General features: G+C 37.9%; 1 protein-coding gene across 1 annotated transcript in view; it reads left to right on the top strand.

Annotated features, from left to right (window-relative positions):
• The first annotated feature begins 8,660 nt into the window (after positions 1–8,660).
• Positions 8,661–19,306, top strand: part of LOC121511497 (1-phosphatidylinositol 4,5-bisphosphate phosphodiesterase beta-1-like) — a 40,842-nt gene continuing 30,196 nt past the window's right edge. Inside the window, exons 1-6 of the mRNA XM_041790231.1 lie at positions 8,661–9,006; positions 12,457–12,534; positions 15,807–15,875; positions 16,730–16,870; positions 16,956–17,035; positions 18,695–18,748. Of these exons, the coding sequence (XP_041646165.1) occupies positions 8,908–9,006; positions 12,457–12,534; positions 15,807–15,875; positions 16,730–16,870; positions 16,956–17,035; positions 18,695–18,748 (521 nt within the window). The 5' untranslated portion in view covers positions 8,661–8,907. The remainder of the gene's footprint in view (positions 9,007–12,456; positions 12,535–15,806; positions 15,876–16,729; positions 16,871–16,955; positions 17,036–18,694; positions 18,749–19,306) is intronic.

The raw sequence follows: 19,306 nt of genomic DNA, 5'->3' as shown, positions 1-19,306 counted from the left end.
TCCACCTGACGGGCGCTACGTAAAGACAAGTATAGGACCTCCTGGACTCTCCGCCTGGACACTGACAACTATTACCCTCTAGAGTACTCTTTGAGTTTGGACACTGATTCTTTAAGGTATGGCCCTATAAATATACTCTCTAAAGGGGAAGGAAAGCGAGGAAACTATTAGCTATGCTCCACACAAAATCGCTCCTTAAGAGGCTTAATTAACTGCAGAGTAAGAGGGATTTTTTTTTTTTTTTTTTTAAAGAATATTATTTACATTGTTATATACTTTGGAAAAGAAGGGGAAAAGAAAAGAAGGAAAAAAAATAAATAAAAAAGATTATAGATTTAGTCCCTGTAATGGAGCAGCTGTTGGGTTGTAAAGGTGACTTAGATCACCAGTGCGTGAAGTATATAGATCGATCTGCGCTTTATTAGGAAATGCAGACACATAGTTCAGGATAGGGATATTGTAAACAAAATACTAGTATCTATTCTTTTTTCTTTTTTTTCGTCTTTGATTTTCGACATGTTTTGTTTGTTTTATGCATTTAATATGCTTTTGCTTTCTTTATATTTCAAGCGTCTGTTTCATCCAAATCAAAAAGATTACCTTGTCAATCTAATGGAAAAATTATCTCATTGGGTAACAAGTAAGATATGAATAGTGCAACAAATTATAGATATATGACATGGAATGTTAATGGGTTAAACCAGGCTTTGAAAAGGAAAAAAAATTCTTAACTTTCTATGTAAGCAGAGTGCTGATGTCATTTTCTTACAAGAGACTCATTTAACAGTTGCAGAACATGTTAAATTAGGACATCAATGGACAGGGCAGATTTTCTTTTCCTCATTTTCCTCCCAGGCAAGGGGTGTTGCGACTCTGATTAGTAATAAAGTACCATTTCAGCAGGATAAAGTAATTAAAGATAAAGAGGGCCGTTATGTTATAGTAAGAGGCTTTTTAGCCTCTGAACCAATAGTGCTTGTAAATGTTTATGGACCAAATTTTGACGATCCAAAATTTTTTTACAAACTATTTTTGAATTTAAACTACCCCTCTTCCGAGCTTATAATTGGTGGGGATCTGAACCTGACCCTGGATATATTAGATAGATCAGCTGCTAATCGGTTCTCTCTTACAGCTGCAGCTAAGATATTAAAACAAGAACTGTCCTATCACAACCTTATTGACATCTGGAGGTTTCGTAATATAAATAAAAGGGAATACTCCTTCTATTCTCATAAACACAATAGTTACTCCAGAATAGATTTATTTTATGTATATGCTGGGAAGGAACATCTAATTTCCTTTTGTGATTATCTACCCAGAGTACTTTCAGACCATTCTCCGCTTGTGATGCTTATTAAGCGTGAACAGTTCACACCAGGGAGGAAGCGGTGGAGATTTAGCAACTACCTGCTTAATGATCTAGAATATATTAATCTTATTAATACAAATACTGAGACCTTTTTAGAGTTAAATAAAAATACTGCCTCCTTGTCAATCATTTGGGATTCCCTGAAAGCCTTTTTAAGAGGTCTAACCATTTCATATACATTGAAGAAACGTAAACAGAATGGATCTAAATTAAGATCCTTAGAATCTGCTATCTCCACTTTGGAAAAAAAACATATAGAGACTCAAGATGACAAATATCTATTAAAGCTAAACACTAAAAGACTAGAATACAACATCATTACGAGCTATCGAGCGGAAAATGCTCTTTTAAGAACTAAAGCCCAATATTATGAGCATGGTGAGAAGTCTGGCTCATTACTTGCTTGGCAAATTCGAAGGGAGGATGCTAATAGAATCATTTCCTCAATTCAACTGAAAGATGGCTTCATAACGAGGGACCCACAGTTAATTAATGCAGCATTTACAGAATTTTATAGAACATTATATACCTCCCAAAAGAACAATTTAGCCTTAATAAGGAATTTCTTAAATTCCATACCCGTTCCTGTGATATCAGGGGAGGATAAAGAAAGTTTAGAAGCCGATATTACTGAGGAGGAGGTTCAAAGGGCGTTACATAGTCTGCCAGGGGACAAAGCTCCTGGGTTGGATGGGTTTCCCATTGACTTTTATAGGAAGTTTTTACCAAGGCTCTTTCCCGCCTTGGTAGATATGTACAAGGAGACCCTTTATAATGGGAAATTGCCTGACTCATTAGAACAAGCATTAATTATTTTATTGCCTAAACCAGGGAAGGAGACTAATCTCTGTGGTTCTTATAGACCAATCTCACTATTAAATACGGATTATAAAATCCTAGCTAAAATTATTGCAAACAGATTAGCTCCCCTTATTCCTGAACTGGTAGCCATGGATCAAACTGGATTTGTTATCAACCGTTCGTCCTACGATAACGTCTGAAGGTTTTATAATATTCTACATTTCTCAAAAAAAATCAAAGTGCCTGTTCTAGCTGTCTCCTTGGATGCTGAAAAGGCCTTTGATCGTGTTGAATGGAGTTTTTTATTTTGTGTTCTTGAGAAAATTAATTTTGGTCCTAGATTTATAGCCATGATTAAAACACTTTATCAATTTCCCAAAGCAGCAATTCTCACTAATTCTGACATCTCCTCTCAATTCCCATTGACTAGAGGAACCCGGCAAGGGTGCCCTCTTTCACCTCTTCTTTTTGCTCTGGTAATTGAACCACTGGCCATCGCAATACGATCAAACCCACAGATCCACGGTGTACTAGTTGGAAATGTTAAACATACCATTTCACTATACGCTGACGATATAATGCTTTTTTTAACTAAACCAGAGATATCTTTTCCTGCATTGGCTGATTTATTGGAGGCCTATAGTTCTATTTCGGGTTACAAGGTAAATAACACAAAAAGTATTATTATGCCTCTTAATTTATCGGCAGAAGTCATGCCCAAATTAAATTTACCCTTTTCATGGAATAATAATTGTCTAACATATCTTGGCTTACAAATATCTAATAAACTGGACCAGGCATTCACTCTAAATTATGGTCCTCTGTTGAAGAAGGTGGGGCAAGAGCTAGATAGATGGAAAATGCTGCCTATTTCATTAATAGGTAGGGTAAACTGTATTAAAATGAGTGTACTTCCTAGGTTTCTATATTTATTCAGGACTCTTCCTATTCATGTCCCTCATTCTTTCTTTAAGCAGCTAAATAGCTTGATAACTAAATTTCTATGGCGGGGAAAGTCGGCTAGAATAAAATTGAAAGTTCTCTGTCAGAGCCCTTGTGAGGGAGGACTTGGTCTCCCTGATTTGTATTTATATTACTTAGCGGCGCAATCAATGGTCATAGGGGCATGGCAAACTAACAGACAGATCTCTCCCTCATGGTTACAAATTGAGCAATATCAGTTAGCCGACATTACTCTCTCTACCCTTCCATATATTCCCTTTGTAAATACCTTTAAAAGAACTTTAAATAACCCCTTTGTACTACATGGGTGCAAAATATGGACAGATATTAGGAAAAAGACAAAAAACCTTCAGTCGATTTATACAGCTACACCCTTTTATGCAAACCCAGCTCTACCTGAGATATTAAAGGATGAACCCTGTTTGTTGTGGTATAGTAAAGGTATTCGGTCATTTGGTGACTTATTTGATAATGGGATGTTACTATCCTTTGAGCAGTTAAGGTCAAAATTTCACCTGGATCCCAGGCATTTTTTTAAGTACCTACAGGTTAGAGACTATATTAGAGTTCAACAAGGTGGTAAACTAATGCCTTTATATCCTTTGGAAATGGATGCTAATATAGTGGGTAAAGATATAAAGAAATTTGTTTCGTTTATGTACAAAATATTATTGAAGTTTTCTGTTTGTGATCCTGTAGGGCCAAAGCTTAAATGGGAGCAAGATCTTGGGGTTGAAATTAAGGATGAACAGTGGAAAGCAATCTGTCGAAAGAGCCAGACATTTTCATTTAACAGTCGTCATAGACTGCAACAATTTAATTTGATTCATCGAGTATATTATACACCACAACGTCTAAACAAAATGAACCCCGATCTCTCGGCTTTGTGCCCCAGATGCAAAATTGAGACTGGCTCTCTTGTTCATATGTTTTGGTCGTGCTCCCATTTGAATGAGTTTTGGAAAAATGTCAAAGACACTATTGAAAAAGTGACTGATTTTGAGTTGCTTTAAATCCAAGGTTAGTATTACTAGGAGATGACTCCATACTACCTTTACCTTGTGAATATAGTATCAGATTTGTTAAAATGGCCCTGATAGCTGCAGTTAAGTGTATTGCCGTCAAATGGAAAAGTGTTACATCACCATGCTTAAATATGTGGTTGAACGAGCTTTCATCTTATATTCCTCCAGAAAAAATAGTCTATAATTTGAAGAAGAACCCAAAAGCCTTTAATGAGGTATGGGACAATTTTCTTGCTCTTTTGCACAAAGGAGGAGGCAGATTGAATTCTTTCTGAGATGATGAATTTTGAAACTGTGATAACTTCGGAAATGACATTTGATTTACCTGCATGTGTATATGTGTGTATGGGTGCATATAATGTACATGCAGATGTTGATGTAGAGTATTTATTTTATTATTAATTTTTTATTTTATGTATTTATTTTATTATTTTTTTTTTTTTTTCTTTGTTTCTCTTTCTTTTCTGTTTAATTATACCCTTCCTGTTGCTATGTGAGGGGAGTGGGTAGGTGGGGAATGAATTATGAATTCTCTTCTGTAAATAACACTACATTTATAAATAAATAAATAAAAAAAAAAAATTAACGAGGAAAAAAAAAACAGTATCAACTTATCCTGGCTACTTTATTAACTAATGTAAACCTACAGTATTAACTAATCCTGGCTACTGTATTTACTAACGTAAACCTACAGTATCAACTTATCCTGGCTACTTTATTAACTAATGTAAACCAACAGTCTTAACTAATCCTGGCTACTGTATTTACTAACGTAAACCTACATTATCAACCAATCCTGGCTACTGTATTTGCTAACTTAAACCAGCAGTATTAACTAATTCTGGCTACTGTATTTACTAACGTAAACCTACAGTATCAACTAATTCTGGCTTCTGTATTTACTAACGTAAACCTACAGTATCAAATAATCCTGGTTACTGTATTTGCTAACGTAAACCCACAGTATCAACTAATCCTGGCTACTGTATTTACTAACCTAAACCTACAGTATTAACTAATCCTGGCTACTGTATTGACTACATAAACCTACAGTATTAACTAATCCAGGCTACTGTATTGACTAATGTAAACCTACAGTATGAACTAATCCTGGCTACTGTATTTACTAACCTAAACCTACAGTATTAACTAATCCTGGCTACTGTATTTGCTAACGTAAACCCACAGTATCAACTAATCCTGGCTACTGTATTTACTAACCTAAACCTACAGTATTAACTAATCCTGGCTACTGTATTGACTACATAAACCTACAGTATTAACTAATCCTGGCTACTGTATTTACTAACCTAAACCTACAGTATTAACTAATCCTGGCTACTGTATTTACTAACGTAAACCTACAGTATTAACTGATCCTGGCTACTGTATTTACTAACGCAAACCTACAGTATTAACTAATCCAGGTTACTGTATTTGCTAACCTAAACCAACAGTATCAACTTATCCTGGCTACTGTATTAACTAATGTAAACCTACAGTATTAACTAATCCTGGCTAATCCTGGCTACACAATCCTTTTCCTGGCTACTGTATTTACTAACGTAAACCTACAGTATCAACTAATCCTGGCTACTGTATTTACTAACCTAAACCAACAATATTAACTAATCCTGGCTACTGTATTGTCTAACGTAAACCTACAGTATCAACTAATTCAGGCCACTGTATTTGCTAATGTAAACCTACAGTATCAACTTATCAAGGCTACTGTATTTGCTAATGTAAACCTACAGTATTAACTAATCCTGGCTACTGTATTTGCTAACCTAAACCAACAGTATCAACTAATCCTGGCTACTGTATTTACTAACCTAAATCTATTTACTAATCCAAATCTACTGTATCAACTAATCAAAACCTACAGCATAAACTAATCCAAAATTACAGTTTAAACAAATCCAAACCCACAGTATGCTGTATACTTTACCACAACATATTCCAAGGTAATTTGTTTTATTTATCATCCAGAAAGAGTATCAACACTTTCCTATGAATTGTTCATCAATGGAAGATTGGCAATAGCAGAGGCACTAGCCTCCAGAGATTTCACTGAGCGTCGGACCTTTAAAAAGGACTTGCTGGTTGTAATGACAGGGAAGCATTTCTATAAAGCATAACAGACAGGTACAGTTTTTCCATGTTTTAAGTAAAAAATAGGACAAGACACAATGTTGGCTCAAACATATGCAACACTGAAGATTTTGTGAAAGCCTGCATATCCAAGCAGTGCAGCTGATCAGGAAATGACAATACGCTGTGGCACAAGAATACAGCCAAATTTTGCATTGCAAACTAGTGCCAAATACAGGAGCTTTCTTGCTGAAAAATAACACTCTTCAAAAATTTTTAATAGAGCATGTGTTCTAGCCAAAATTGTTTCTTGGCCCGTTTTACTTAGCACTCTCCTTAAATACTGCTAATAAATCGTGCTTATCTGTTATGATGTATAGAGTAGTTTCTCTGTCAGTACGACAATGGTTCTTAAAAAGGGAAACACCCATTGAAATCACTAAAGGGTCACGCCACTACTACTGCCAAGTACTTCATATGACCCAGCTTCTAACCTGACATACCAGATAGACTGTTTTATATATCCATTGGATGGATATATTTCCCATTCATCAGGGAAAGCTCTCATAAAAAGTGTTTGGCAAGGGCAGGACTTTTCAAAAAGTTCTTTAAAGGAAACTGGAGGAATGTTCTGTCTATCACATTCATGAGGAGCCAATCAGAGTAACAAGACAAAATGACATTCTGCACTTCGGCTGATCTTGAGCTGACATGCTATCGCAGTGAATAATATTGATGCCGAGACCCGCCGGAAGACATGCATCTTCTCTACCAAGACAAGCTTTCGGTGTGGCTCCATACTCTTGTCTTAAAAGGAAATGTGGTCCAGTTCCAATTAAACTCCCACTCTCCTACAGCTACATCCGAGCTAACAGTGTCTGCGGCAGCAGCCATTGGATACACAGGTAAACCCCGGCCGTACAAATCATAAACCTATGCCGAAGCAGACCGGGAGTAGAGCGAAAACATTGTTTCTGTCAGAAAAAGCTTTCAGTGGTGCTCTCAGCCCTTGTTTTGATTAAAAGTTGTCTAATTTTTACAGAATTGCTGCTGTGTCAAATTCATGCTGAAGCAGGTCAGCAGAAGAGTGAAAACGTCTTTAACATCATGAAAATCTGTTGGTGTTGTTTTTATCTTTACTTCAAACAGAAACGTGGTCCAGTTCTAGTAAAACTGATTCCATGCCAAAGCTACATCCGAGGTAACCACCACATGAGGCAGCCATTACGAACAGCTTTGAATACAACTAAACTTCACCCATAGCTACCGCCTTGTTCTCCTTAACTGACACTGATTGTGCTGAATAGAGTTCAGTTCGGCACAGTCAGTGTGGATTGTAGCTTTTTGAGATGGATTTGCCTGATGACAGCCATGGAGTCTGGCAAAGTACCAAAGTATCCCTTTAAGTCAGTATAAACCGTCCTTTGGAGCCAGTCTTTAGTGGCCCCTTGAAAACTGCAGTTTTTGGCAGGTCTGCGTTGGTTTCCTTCCTTAGCTCCTGGGAGTTGGCATCAGAATATACTGTTTCAAAAGTCTTACATAGCAGCAGCAGCAGAAGAAAAGAGGTCCTTAAATATTAACACTGTTCATGTGGATAGGATGTGAAAAATGTGGTTTGAATATTTCGAATTTTGAACAGATCAAATTTACACCACTAATGATACCTAAAAACGTAGTTTTCGACCCCCACTGCCAAACCCTAGATTCAGCAGTGACTGGCAAAGAGCCCTGACCTCAGCACCGATGCTAACAGGAAGGCAGGCCTCATCGCCTGATATCAGTGCCAAATCTCACTAATGCTGACAGAGCAAATCCCTGCTCCCAGCTTCCAAAATCTGATGGAAAATCTAAAACCAGAGGAGTGGAGGCTCCTAAAGCAGCAGATTAAAACCCATGATTCAGAATCATATATCCATGTGTGAAATGTTTGGTCTCCACATACTTTTGGCAATGTGAGGTGTATTCAAAAGTGGCCTCATTTGACCGTAATCCTGGTTTCTGTTTGAATCACCCTGCACTAAAATCGCCCACTCTCTTTCCCTTTTCTCCCACCAGCTCTTTATTCTCTCTCCTCCTCTTATCCCTCCTTCCTCTTCCTCTCTTTTCATTTCACTCCATCTCTCCCACTCTCTCCTTTCTTTCTCTCTATCTCTCCCTGTCACTGCTGCACTCCCTCTCTTATCCCTCCCCCATCTGTGGGAAGCTACCGTTGTGCGCATGTCGCCGATGAGTCAATTTGTGGAGGCAGTGCACGCACCAACACATACTCACACGCACCCGCATGCACACATATCCTGTCTCCCACGAAGGCATCTGTTTCAGTCTGTCTCTGTGAGATGCAGCATCAACAGAGGAGAGAGGGGGAGACGAACAGGGGGAGGGAGGGAGAAGACAGGAGAGAGGAATAAGAAAAGAAAGAAGAGAGGAGGGATACAGAGCAGAGAGAAAGAGGAGAGAGAAGAAAGACTAACATTAAAAAGAGTGAACAGACAAGGCAACAAAAGGACCAGCCAAGAATCAGAGGAGGGAGGATGCTGCCTCCTGACTTCTGAGGAGTTTGGACATGACTGAGATGCAGCATCCAAGTGTCTCAGCCTGAGCATCTTCAGTTTATGTGTGTGCGTCTGAGAGTTTGTTCATGTGTGTGAAGCCATGGCGAGCGCTCAGCCGGGGGTCCATGCATTGAAACTCCAGCCTCCCTCAGTTTCTAACACACTAAGGAATGGCAGCAACTTCATTAAATGGGACGAGGTAAGGAGCCTTGCTTTAAACCAAAGTTCTTCATGTATAATCATTTTCATCTCCTATTTTTTTTAGACTTAGCCCTTTTCTTTTGTAAAGACATATTCTGACAACACTGATATATCACAAAAAGTTGAATATAATCCTGTAGAATGAAAGTGAGAGAAGAGGAGGTGACGTGCCATGTTGTCAGATGTGTTTACTATCCATTTGTTGATTGAGCTTTGGCAGTAAATATCTGTGGATTAGACACAAGAAAAACACACAAGTGTGTGTTTGTGGCTGCTTGTGAAAGATAAAGGCAATTGTGGTCAGTTCCTCTTTTACCACCTGTTGGTTTGGATTCTGTTAGACTGCATTTTCTGATTTTTGTGTGTGTGTGCGTGTGTGTGTGTGTTTTCAGTTGTGTATGAGACTCACACACGCAGAACTCCTCTGATGCTCTAATCTGCACAGTTGAACAAATAATTGTGGTATTTGTGGAGTTGTATGTGTGCAAATAAGCAGGGTATGTGTGCTGGTATGCTGAAGTATCGTTCCTGACTATAAGAAACGTGCTGTCCGGTTGCTATGGTAACTGGCATGGTTACCACCACCTAAACAGAAATGATGTGTATAATAGAGAATGGATGTTGGATGAATTCATGGAGCTATAAAATGTCATAAATCATAGTCAAGGAGGAGCTAATCCAATACACTGTTGAATGTCTTTATCATGTCAGTGCACGTCTGTGCCTGTTTTGATATTTGAATTTCTTTAGCATGTTGAGCTGATCTCTATGAAAAACAGAATCAGTTGCCATGCCAACAAGTGACAACCAGGGATCTGGTTAACCATCTTCAGAGCATTCTCTTCTAGTTCTTTTGAAAGCAGGCAGCTCTGTTATAAGAAAAATAGGAAAGCTGCTCAATTCCCCGATAAATATTAAAAAAGGAGGAACTATAAAGCGCTGATATCCAAATTATTTTACAATATCCCTCGACAGATGCAAGAATTTAGTACAATGATCCTCTGGATGCAATTTTTGCCTGTCGTATAATTGGGATAATTTAAGCACACACTGTGAAGTCTGTACAACCTCACCATTTTATTAAATCACAGCAAATTTTCTGTAAAAAGAAAAAGGCCAACCACATTTTCCATCCCATGTAACTAATTTTGTACAACAGGGGTCATCAACTACATTTATACGAGGGCAAGCTTTTTTTTTTTTTTTTTGGACAGAAGCTGTGGGGGGCACACTTTCAAATAGATTTTAAAAATAAATAGATTTTTTGGTCAGATTAACATAGTACTGTTATTTTCAATTAATTCTATGTGAAACAGACTGATCAAGTAATGTTAACTTAAAACTAAAAATGTGTGGAGCTGAAATTGCAATTTTGGATTTTTTTTTTTTTTTTTACCTAACACAACTCAATTTTTCAAACAACCCTCAACTGTTGGTCTTCATATGGTTAAAGGTCCAAGGCTTGATACCATTCTGTCTTAGGTAAACCATTTTTCATGCTGACTAAAGCTGTCAACTTGGTTATACAATGCTAGCGCTGAATCAGGCCATCAATCAGCTGTCTTCTTAACTCTGTTCACAAACATACACTATAAAAATAAACATGTAATGTAAAATAGTTAAGTAACAAGTTTCACTGTTTTTTGAGTTAAGTGGCCCAATTTAGTAGTTCATGTTGCAATTTAGTTGGCATAACATGCTCATAGCTAAAAATGCCAAGTTGGCTTTTTTAAATAAATAATTATATCAGTTGTATCAACTAAAATAGATGTGCCAACTATTAAAGTTGAGGCCCCAGAAATTAAAACTGTATGTTCACTTGGTTTATATCTTAGTTACATAGTTGAAGAAACTCAGAACCGTGTGTTTTATTAACTTGTTCAGTTATTTAGAGTGCACCCATTAATTCATAACTGCTTTACTCAACATTAGCCAGTTGGATTTTTTTAACAGTGTAACATCTTAATGTGACAAACAGAGCAAAATTACCATCCATGTAAATAAACTTAAGTTTTATTTATTTCATAATTTTAACAGAACTCTCATAATGTGGCAATTTTGACTGTTGCAATCACACAAAGTGCAGTCAAGGTCCTGTGGGAAATTACAAATGTGTATTTTTTTAATGCTCTTAGGTTACACTTAAAATATTTGTGTGCACTGATATTTGAAGTATCCAAGTGAAAGATACCTCGAATAGTGTGCATTCTTTATAACACTTCAGAGAGTTTTAGCTTCAGGTATTTCTCATTTCTAAATGATAACAAAGATCAATGCAAAAAAGAAATATCCACATCAAAAAGGCTTCTAATGGTTATGTTCACATTGTAAGATTGTTTAATTGATCAGCCTGCAGAGAGCCTTTTATCAATTAGTTTGTTAGGCAGCGAAAATACAGTATACATTGAGAATTGAACAACAATTTTTCAGTGCAGCACATTACAGCTTTTATAAGGAATGCTTATTGCTAATGCCCGTTTCCATAAGAGCCTTATATGAAATATACAAAGAGCATGCTTAAACAGAACTAATCTGTGTTACATTTGCTAAGCATTAATATGTAGTTTTGGGACTTGCCAGCATGCTCATGTGCATATACTGTCTAACCCCATCCTCCGCAACTAGCATTACTCTTTCAAATGATGTCAAGATTGACTTATTTTCAGGATTTACTCCGATTTAATGTCCCAAATATTCAGTTGTTAAAAGGAGTCATTATTTTTTCATTCAAAATAATTTTAAGCATAATCATACTGAAAACCCAAAAACTAGCTAATTCATGGAAGTAAGGTTTTGTTGGGCACAAACATAGTATGCTATTTCACACAGTGGTTGTGGTTTAAATAACAAAAAGCATTATTGTCAACGGTGATATTAAACACAGGACAGTAGTAAACAGCAGTCCTTACCATGATAATTTTGTTTTTCATCATCTGTATATAACGGTTAAAAGCCTCTAAACGTATTAAAATGATATCCTACAATTCCCTTCACAGCTGCCACACTGGGTAACCCCAGTTGAAACTAGATTAAATGGTTGTAGATAAATCCAAACCGTTACACCCTGTTAATTTAGACTCATTTCTGATGTAAGTAGCCGCATAAACTCGACCGCTGTAGTATTCTTTTCAGCGCTATAGCTTTTCAGACAACAAAACATCTGGACAGCCACACCATCCTTATCAATCTGCAGCCAATTGCAAACTGTCATGATGTGTTACCACAGCAACAGAGACAGTGGTTGGATGCTGTGACAACAAGCAAAACTCTGTTTGCACCTTAAGTGGGTTGATTTTGAGAGTACTTGAGTTCAATTAGCAGATTTAAAATTGATGATGTATTTAACAGTATCAAGAGTTTTTCAGTCGTGTTTTTTGATGAAAGCTTCGTTGCTGTAGTCACATTTTTGTATTTTTCTCTGTTAGTAATGTCTTGTCTCTTTCTTCAGGATCTGTCGACTGTGACCCCAGTGACTCTGCATGTGGACCAACATGGATTTTACCTCTACTGGACAGATCAAAACAAGGTTGAGCACACACAGACACACACACACCCACACCCCCACACACACACACACACACACACTGTCCTGGATCACCTCAACATGTGTGTCTGTATTAACCTGATGAAAAGGAACAAGTTTAGCTTCATGTTAAACGAGAAGTTAACTAATTCAGTTTTAATTTGACTCATTTATATTCAGACCTGAGCTGTGAAGTCCAGGGTCAGATACAGTTCTGAGAGGCTCATCACATATCAGATGAGATGCTCATGTTTCTCACATATTGAATTTACTTTTTAGCTTAGTTAATTTAACGTTTGATGAGTGCAAATCTATTTTTTCCCTCTTTGACCCAAAAGAGTAATATTTTTATGTATTTTAATTCTGAATAAAGATATTTCTCAAACCTTTTTCAGTTGTTTAGATGAGTCAGGGCTGGGGACCTGACTTGCCCTGCCAAAGATATTGGTTTGGTAGTTTATAATTTAAAGTAGTAAAAGAACCAGAGGATTAAAACTTTCCTTTACCTGCTAATTACAAAAGTTCAAACATTTCCCCTTTTATAGACACATAAATTTTAGACTTTTTAGAAATAAGATGCTTGAGATGTTTGAAACACTTAGCCCATGACAGAATTAGCCCATAGTTTATTAACTGGCTCAAGTAAAGCATGCTGTTCTTATAGCCCAATCCAAAAATATGGTTGTGTTCATTTTCTGCTATCTAGAGACCCATAAAACCATCATCAGAAGACTGCTCTTTAACTTCTATGCAGGAATTATCATTTGTTTATTGATCGCAGAAAGAGAGGGAGATAATGGGAAGAGAGCGGCGTGCAGCGCTGTCAGTCTACAGTTTGATTTTTGTTTTAAAACACTATAAAATCAGTCAGATCTGACAGTGTATAGATCAGACTGAGAATGAGATTCGAGGAGGGATCAGAACGCCGCATCACCAGCTCTAGAAGGGTGGGTTGGTTGTGATGGAAAAGCAAATCCCCTGGCGCACTGGGCTACCATGGCGAGTCAAACCAAGTCGAGCTGAGCTACATCTTGTAATGGAAAAGCCCCCAAAGTGTTCTTGCGATATTACTTTTAAAAGAATGACCCAGATGGACTTTTGTATGGATGTGAGAGGATGACCCAAAAATAATGAGGCAAAGCATAAAGACAAACTTAATAGGCGAGTAGTTTGATAGCTTCTGTAACAAGTTACTAGCCACTAAGAACACACATAAAGCAAGTAAAACTACTAAGAAGTGGCATGTTTTGCTCTGTGCTTCATAAAAATGCCATATTTTTAGCATAGGCATAAATGTACCTCTGCCACAGAGCACAGGCACATTTATAAAGGCTACAGTCCTCAGTGTACTTGTTGAAGGTTCTTGTCCTGCCCTGGCATTGTTCCCTGCATGTCCCCCCCCACTCTCTCCATATTTCCTGTCTCTCTTTTTCCAAAAACACCAGAGAGTAATATACAAACTATGCTAGCTAGCATATGTCTGGATGCCCCTCGTGTGATTTAGCTAGTTTTGTGTTTTTACATACTAGCCTTGCACAGGATTCTGTTCCTAATCCTGCCCCTGCCTGCTCTGGCACCGCATGCCATCCACTCCCCCTGTAACAACAACGGTGTGCCAGATCCTGCCTGCATCCTGCACAGATTCTGACAATCTATGCTAAATTTTCAGAATAACAGACAGTTAAGTTTCTTCTCTGAAGAAGGAAACCCTAATTACATCCTTTGTCATGTATAAAGGTGCCACACGTGGATAAAAAAGCAGATGGGAGTCTCAGAATGATTTAACTCCTTGTTATGGCTTAGTAATAGCAGTGTAAAAGTAACATTTTCTGATTTTATTTACGTATTGTTTATTTTAAAGACATACAGAAGTGACATTGTTTCCTTATCTCTGGAAAGTTTGTGTGTCATAAAAACCGCAGTACACTGCAATCAGCTCTTGCAGACTCTAGGCTAATATTTACTATTTTTATGCTGTGCTATTACCATCCTCATCATAAGAGGCTTAATGCAATAAGGCCAATATGCATGGAAAGATGTGTTTTTTTCCCCAAATGACTGTTTATGAGCCAAGATTCTATGCTCACTGGTGCGTATGTGCAGTGATAGGCCAACAACTTAGTAAGGGGAGCATTAAAGCAGTGTTGTTTGACTTAATAAGTTTTAAGTTTTAGTGCACACACTTTTTTGTGGAGCTTTGATCAGGGATCATGGAACAGGTATATCGGCTCATCCAAATACGTTTTCTTATTGGCGTGTTTCAGCAAAGTCCAGTTGTTTTTTGCCTTTCATTTACTCTTATGAACTCATAGCAAAAGGAATGCATCCAACTTGGCCGTGACGTCATTCCCAGCTCCAACATCTGACTTCCAAGGTAAATTCAACTCAGTAGAGGTCCCCAAATGGTGACTCAGCACAACAATTTGGGGATTCTAGATAGAAAATCTGTAGATATTTATGATTTTTTTCATGGCACCAGTTTTGAACCAGTAAACCCGAGAAGTCTCGTGAGAGGTATCAAGGACAATTGCAGCAACCATGGTGTGCAAGTCAAGATAGATAGAATGACACATACACAGAGACAAGTTGCAGTTTTAGTAAGAAACTGAAGAGGAGGACACATAAATCAAAATTTTCTATTTACTTTAAAAAGTATCTTCAGATCTGGTAAACTGTTCAAGTTATCCATAGCAGCAATATTTGCTATCAGTTAGAAGTTAATCTAAAGCTAAATGCCCTCAGGGAAATTAAACTGTCTTTTTAAAAATAAACTCAAGAAATGGACAGGGTAACATAGCTTTTCTTTTTGCATGAGGCAGACACTCTAGACAAGCTGTGCTGATACGACATGAGAGCTGTAAAAATTAGATTAAACAAGAGACACTGGTCACCATATAGCAATGTCTTTTTTCTTATCTTTTCCCTTACTTTAGTCTCTTGTCATTGGTTTGGGTTGATATGATAGTGTTGAAACTGACCTGTTGCTGAAAAACCTGACAGCAAGTATAAGTACTGGATGCATGTTCTGCTTTAAATGACATAAAAATAACTGTACCATAAAACAGCAGTGAAAATCTGAGGAATGAATGGAAAATTGCAATGATCAAGGATATAGACCATGTGCAATCATTGATTCTTTCATACAAGCTCACAGACAGACACACATTCTCATTCTTTCTCTCCAGGTGGCATAAATCCCCAGCAGGAAACAGGATGAGGCATTTACCTCCCAGATATCGGCTCACCCCTTGTGTGTATTTGTGTGTTTTCTCTAGGAGACGGAGTTGTTGGACCTGACTCTGGTGAAAGATGTCAGAACGGGAAGAAGCACCAAAACACCCAAGGTAGTCTGCTCTGCCTTTCACCTTCTATGTACCGGGTCTTTCCCTTTCATGTCTGCCTTACATTTCCCTTCAGAGACCTCTTTCATTTCTTTTTTTATTCCTTTACTAGCCAAATGCTTCTCTCTGACCTCGCTGTAACCTCTCTCTCTCTGGTTGCTTCAGTCATGCTGGAAAATGAAAGCTCTAATCACACAGTTTCTTTGTCCCTTACATTTATTTTTGATAGTGACTTTGGCTTCTCTTACTTTTTATATGTATTATTTTATTGCTTCTATTAACACCTTTCTGCTATTTTTATCATTTCATTTAAACTTCACAACCAAAATTTGTCTCTCTACATCTGGAAAGCTTGAAAGTTCTCTGTAAATACAAAGAATTTGATATATTTTGTTTGGTAAACACGTTTTTGAATGATTTTCAATTGTGATTATGCTACCGCAGCTGTTAGAAAATCTCCAGTAATCTCCTCCCTCTGTTCCCCCAATACCTCTGCATCTTTTTTTTTTTTTTTGTCACTCAGAATTTGATGTTCGTTTTGTTCTGCTGCTTTCTGTTTCAGAAGAAAATCTCCTTAAAACCAAGATAAATCCCCCCCCCCCAACAAAATCTCCTCAGTTTACCTAGGGGAGGGGATTAAAGTGATTGTTATCACACTTAAAACCTGAAAATAGTAACAGATGGGAAATAATGTTTTAAAAAATGATAAACCTATTTATTGTAAACTAGATAGTGCACATCTTTTATATAAATGTTGTTCTAGAAAAAGAAAGCTCAGCTATCTTATGCATCTTCTTCATATGGCTCCAGCACTGCTCTGTTTCATCTAACAGCTTTAACTCTCTGTTATCCAATAGGAAGCCAAGTTGCGGGAGCTGCTTGATGTAGGAAACCTTGTTGGAAGGCTTGAGAACCGTATGGTTACCGTGGTTACAGCCTCAGATATAGTTAATGTCAACCAGCTTAACTTCATCGCCTCGCAGGAGGATGAGGCAAAGGTACTGAGGTCACAGTGATGATGTCAGTGATGATGATGATGATTATGATGATAATGATGATGAAGGGTCTTTCTGATTTCTGTAGGTGTGGTGTGAGGAACTGTTTTCTCTGTCTTCCAACCTGCTGAGCCACAATCTAAACAGAGACCACAGTCTGTTGAAAGCGTGAGTATACACACAAACACGCACATAAATACCCAGTCATGTACACACTTTAGATAGAACACAGTTCATCTTCAATCAGTTTAAATATAATTTAAGTAATTTAAACTTCTTGTGAAAACTCCAAAAACCAACCTAAAGTTGATCTTTACATTGTCGACACCACAATGAGCAATGATAGAATTTTTAAAGCACTTCCACTGCCAGAATACTCATAATGTGTTAATCTGAAAAAACTCCTTGTGACCAGACAGTATTGCTCTTTTCTATAAAATCTTCCTGAAAACAAAACAAACATGATGGACTGTTACAGACAATGTTAGCTTTAGATAGATAGACTCAGTTACTGAGCACTGAACCACAGTTGCATATATGTGTGCAGCACTGGTATGGTTGTGAGGCCCGTCACATGGCAGGCAATGCATGGCATAGCATGGCATGGTAGTGTATGATATGGTATCCTGGGAGGGTATGGTTTTGTTTGGTAAGGTTTGATATGGTGTGGTCTGATGTAGTGCAGTGTGGTATGACGTGACGTGACGTGGCGTGGCGTGGTGTGACATGGTGTGACATGGTGTGGTGTGGTGTGGCATAGTGTAGCGTGACTTGACGTGATGTGGTGTGGTGTGGCGTGGTGTGACATGGTGTGGTGTGGTAAATGATGGTGTGTAACATCATTTACAGTGCTTGGTGTGTATGGTCTTGTGACATTGTGACATGGTGTGATTTGCATAGTTGGCATGGCTTGGCGTGCCATAGCATGGTAGAGGAGTGTATGACATGGTGTGGTATGGTATTGTGGCATGGTAAGTTGGATTATGGTATTGTTTGGTATGGTGTGATGTGGTGTGGCATGGTGTGATGGGACATTGCATGGCTGTATGGTATGGGGAGTGAATGTTAAATGGCATGGCATGGCATGTATGTTATGGTACATTACCTTATGGTATGGTATGGTATGGCATGGATTGGAATGGCCTGGAATGGTAGGGTATGGTTGGTTTGGTATGGCTTCAAAACTAAATCCAAAAATTTTCATCATGTGCCATGTGTTTTTGATTTTTCTGCTGTATTGAATTAACTGCTTTGAAACAGTTTTTGTCTGTTAATTATGTTAGAGAACTGGGTGTGCGTGGACAGGGCTACAGAGGAATTACAAAATAAAAGTTCAAATCCGTTTACAGCCCACACTACTTAGAATTTTTAAACCAACCAAGTAATTAGTCATGCCTATATGCAGATGCACCCAGCTTATGTAAGATGACTCTGATTGGGTTAGTTTTCTAAAGTAGCAGCCTCTGGTGCTGAAAAGTAAAGCAAACATTGAAGTGCAAATGCACTGCAGTTCCTTGAGTGTCCACTTGAGGCTGGCTCCAAAAGCTCAGGAAGTCCCATTGACACCAATATATAAAAGCCTTTTTGGCTGCAGAAATAAACATGTTTATTTTTTTCCTTTGGTCTGAATAGTTCATGTCTGTATTGTAGACACTAATCCGGACTGGCTTACAGTCTAGGAGTTTACCCTTAAATAAGTGAAAACATAACATATACTTTGCTTGTTCACTGGGTGGGACACACCTATAATGCATTCAAGCCATGTTCTTCAGATTGGCATGTTTAAATATGGTCCTAACATTGAACTTTTACCCCTCTCTCTTCCAGTTATGTCAAGTTAACTCTCCAGCCGAACGCAGAGGGGAGAATTCCCGTCAAGAAGTAAGATTATTATTTCCTTCCTTGTCTTTAATCAATGGCTCTGTCTGTTAGCTTTGAGGCACATGTTACAGTAGATGATTGAGCATGTGAGAAAATAGCTCGACAAAGTCTACAGAGACATGCACAAAATCAAACTTTGCTCTTTCCTGTCCCTCGCTTCCAAAAATACACTTAATTCCATGTGCACTTGGGAAAGCAAAAACAGGGACAGGATTCATGAAGGTGCTTAATTCAGCACTGACCTGGTAATCAACCACTGCCAGAGCGGGAGATGGATAATACGAAGGGAAAGTGTGTTTTAGGAGGACACCAGAGCTGATTAAGGCTCAATGATAATCCTCAAAGTCAAGGCTGGAGAGGTGCAGTTTTACAAACACTAAAACGCTTTGAAGGTTTTTAGGATAGAGTCCAGGGGAGGTTGGGGACAATTTGTTGTCGAGGTAGAATTTATTTAAGGGAAAGTATTGAAAACATTAAGATAAGAAAGGTTTTTAGGAAGTTAGAGGAAGAATTTTTTCAAATTTGGAAGCATGAAGTTAAAGGAGCTTACTAGAGATG

Source organism: Cheilinus undulatus, linkage group 6 (genome assembly GCF_018320785.1).
Source record: "Cheilinus undulatus linkage group 6, ASM1832078v1, whole genome shotgun sequence".
Lineage (NCBI taxonomy): Eukaryota > Metazoa > Chordata > Actinopteri > Labriformes > Labridae > Cheilinus > Cheilinus undulatus.
This window is presented reverse-complemented; position numbering and strand designations above follow the sequence as displayed.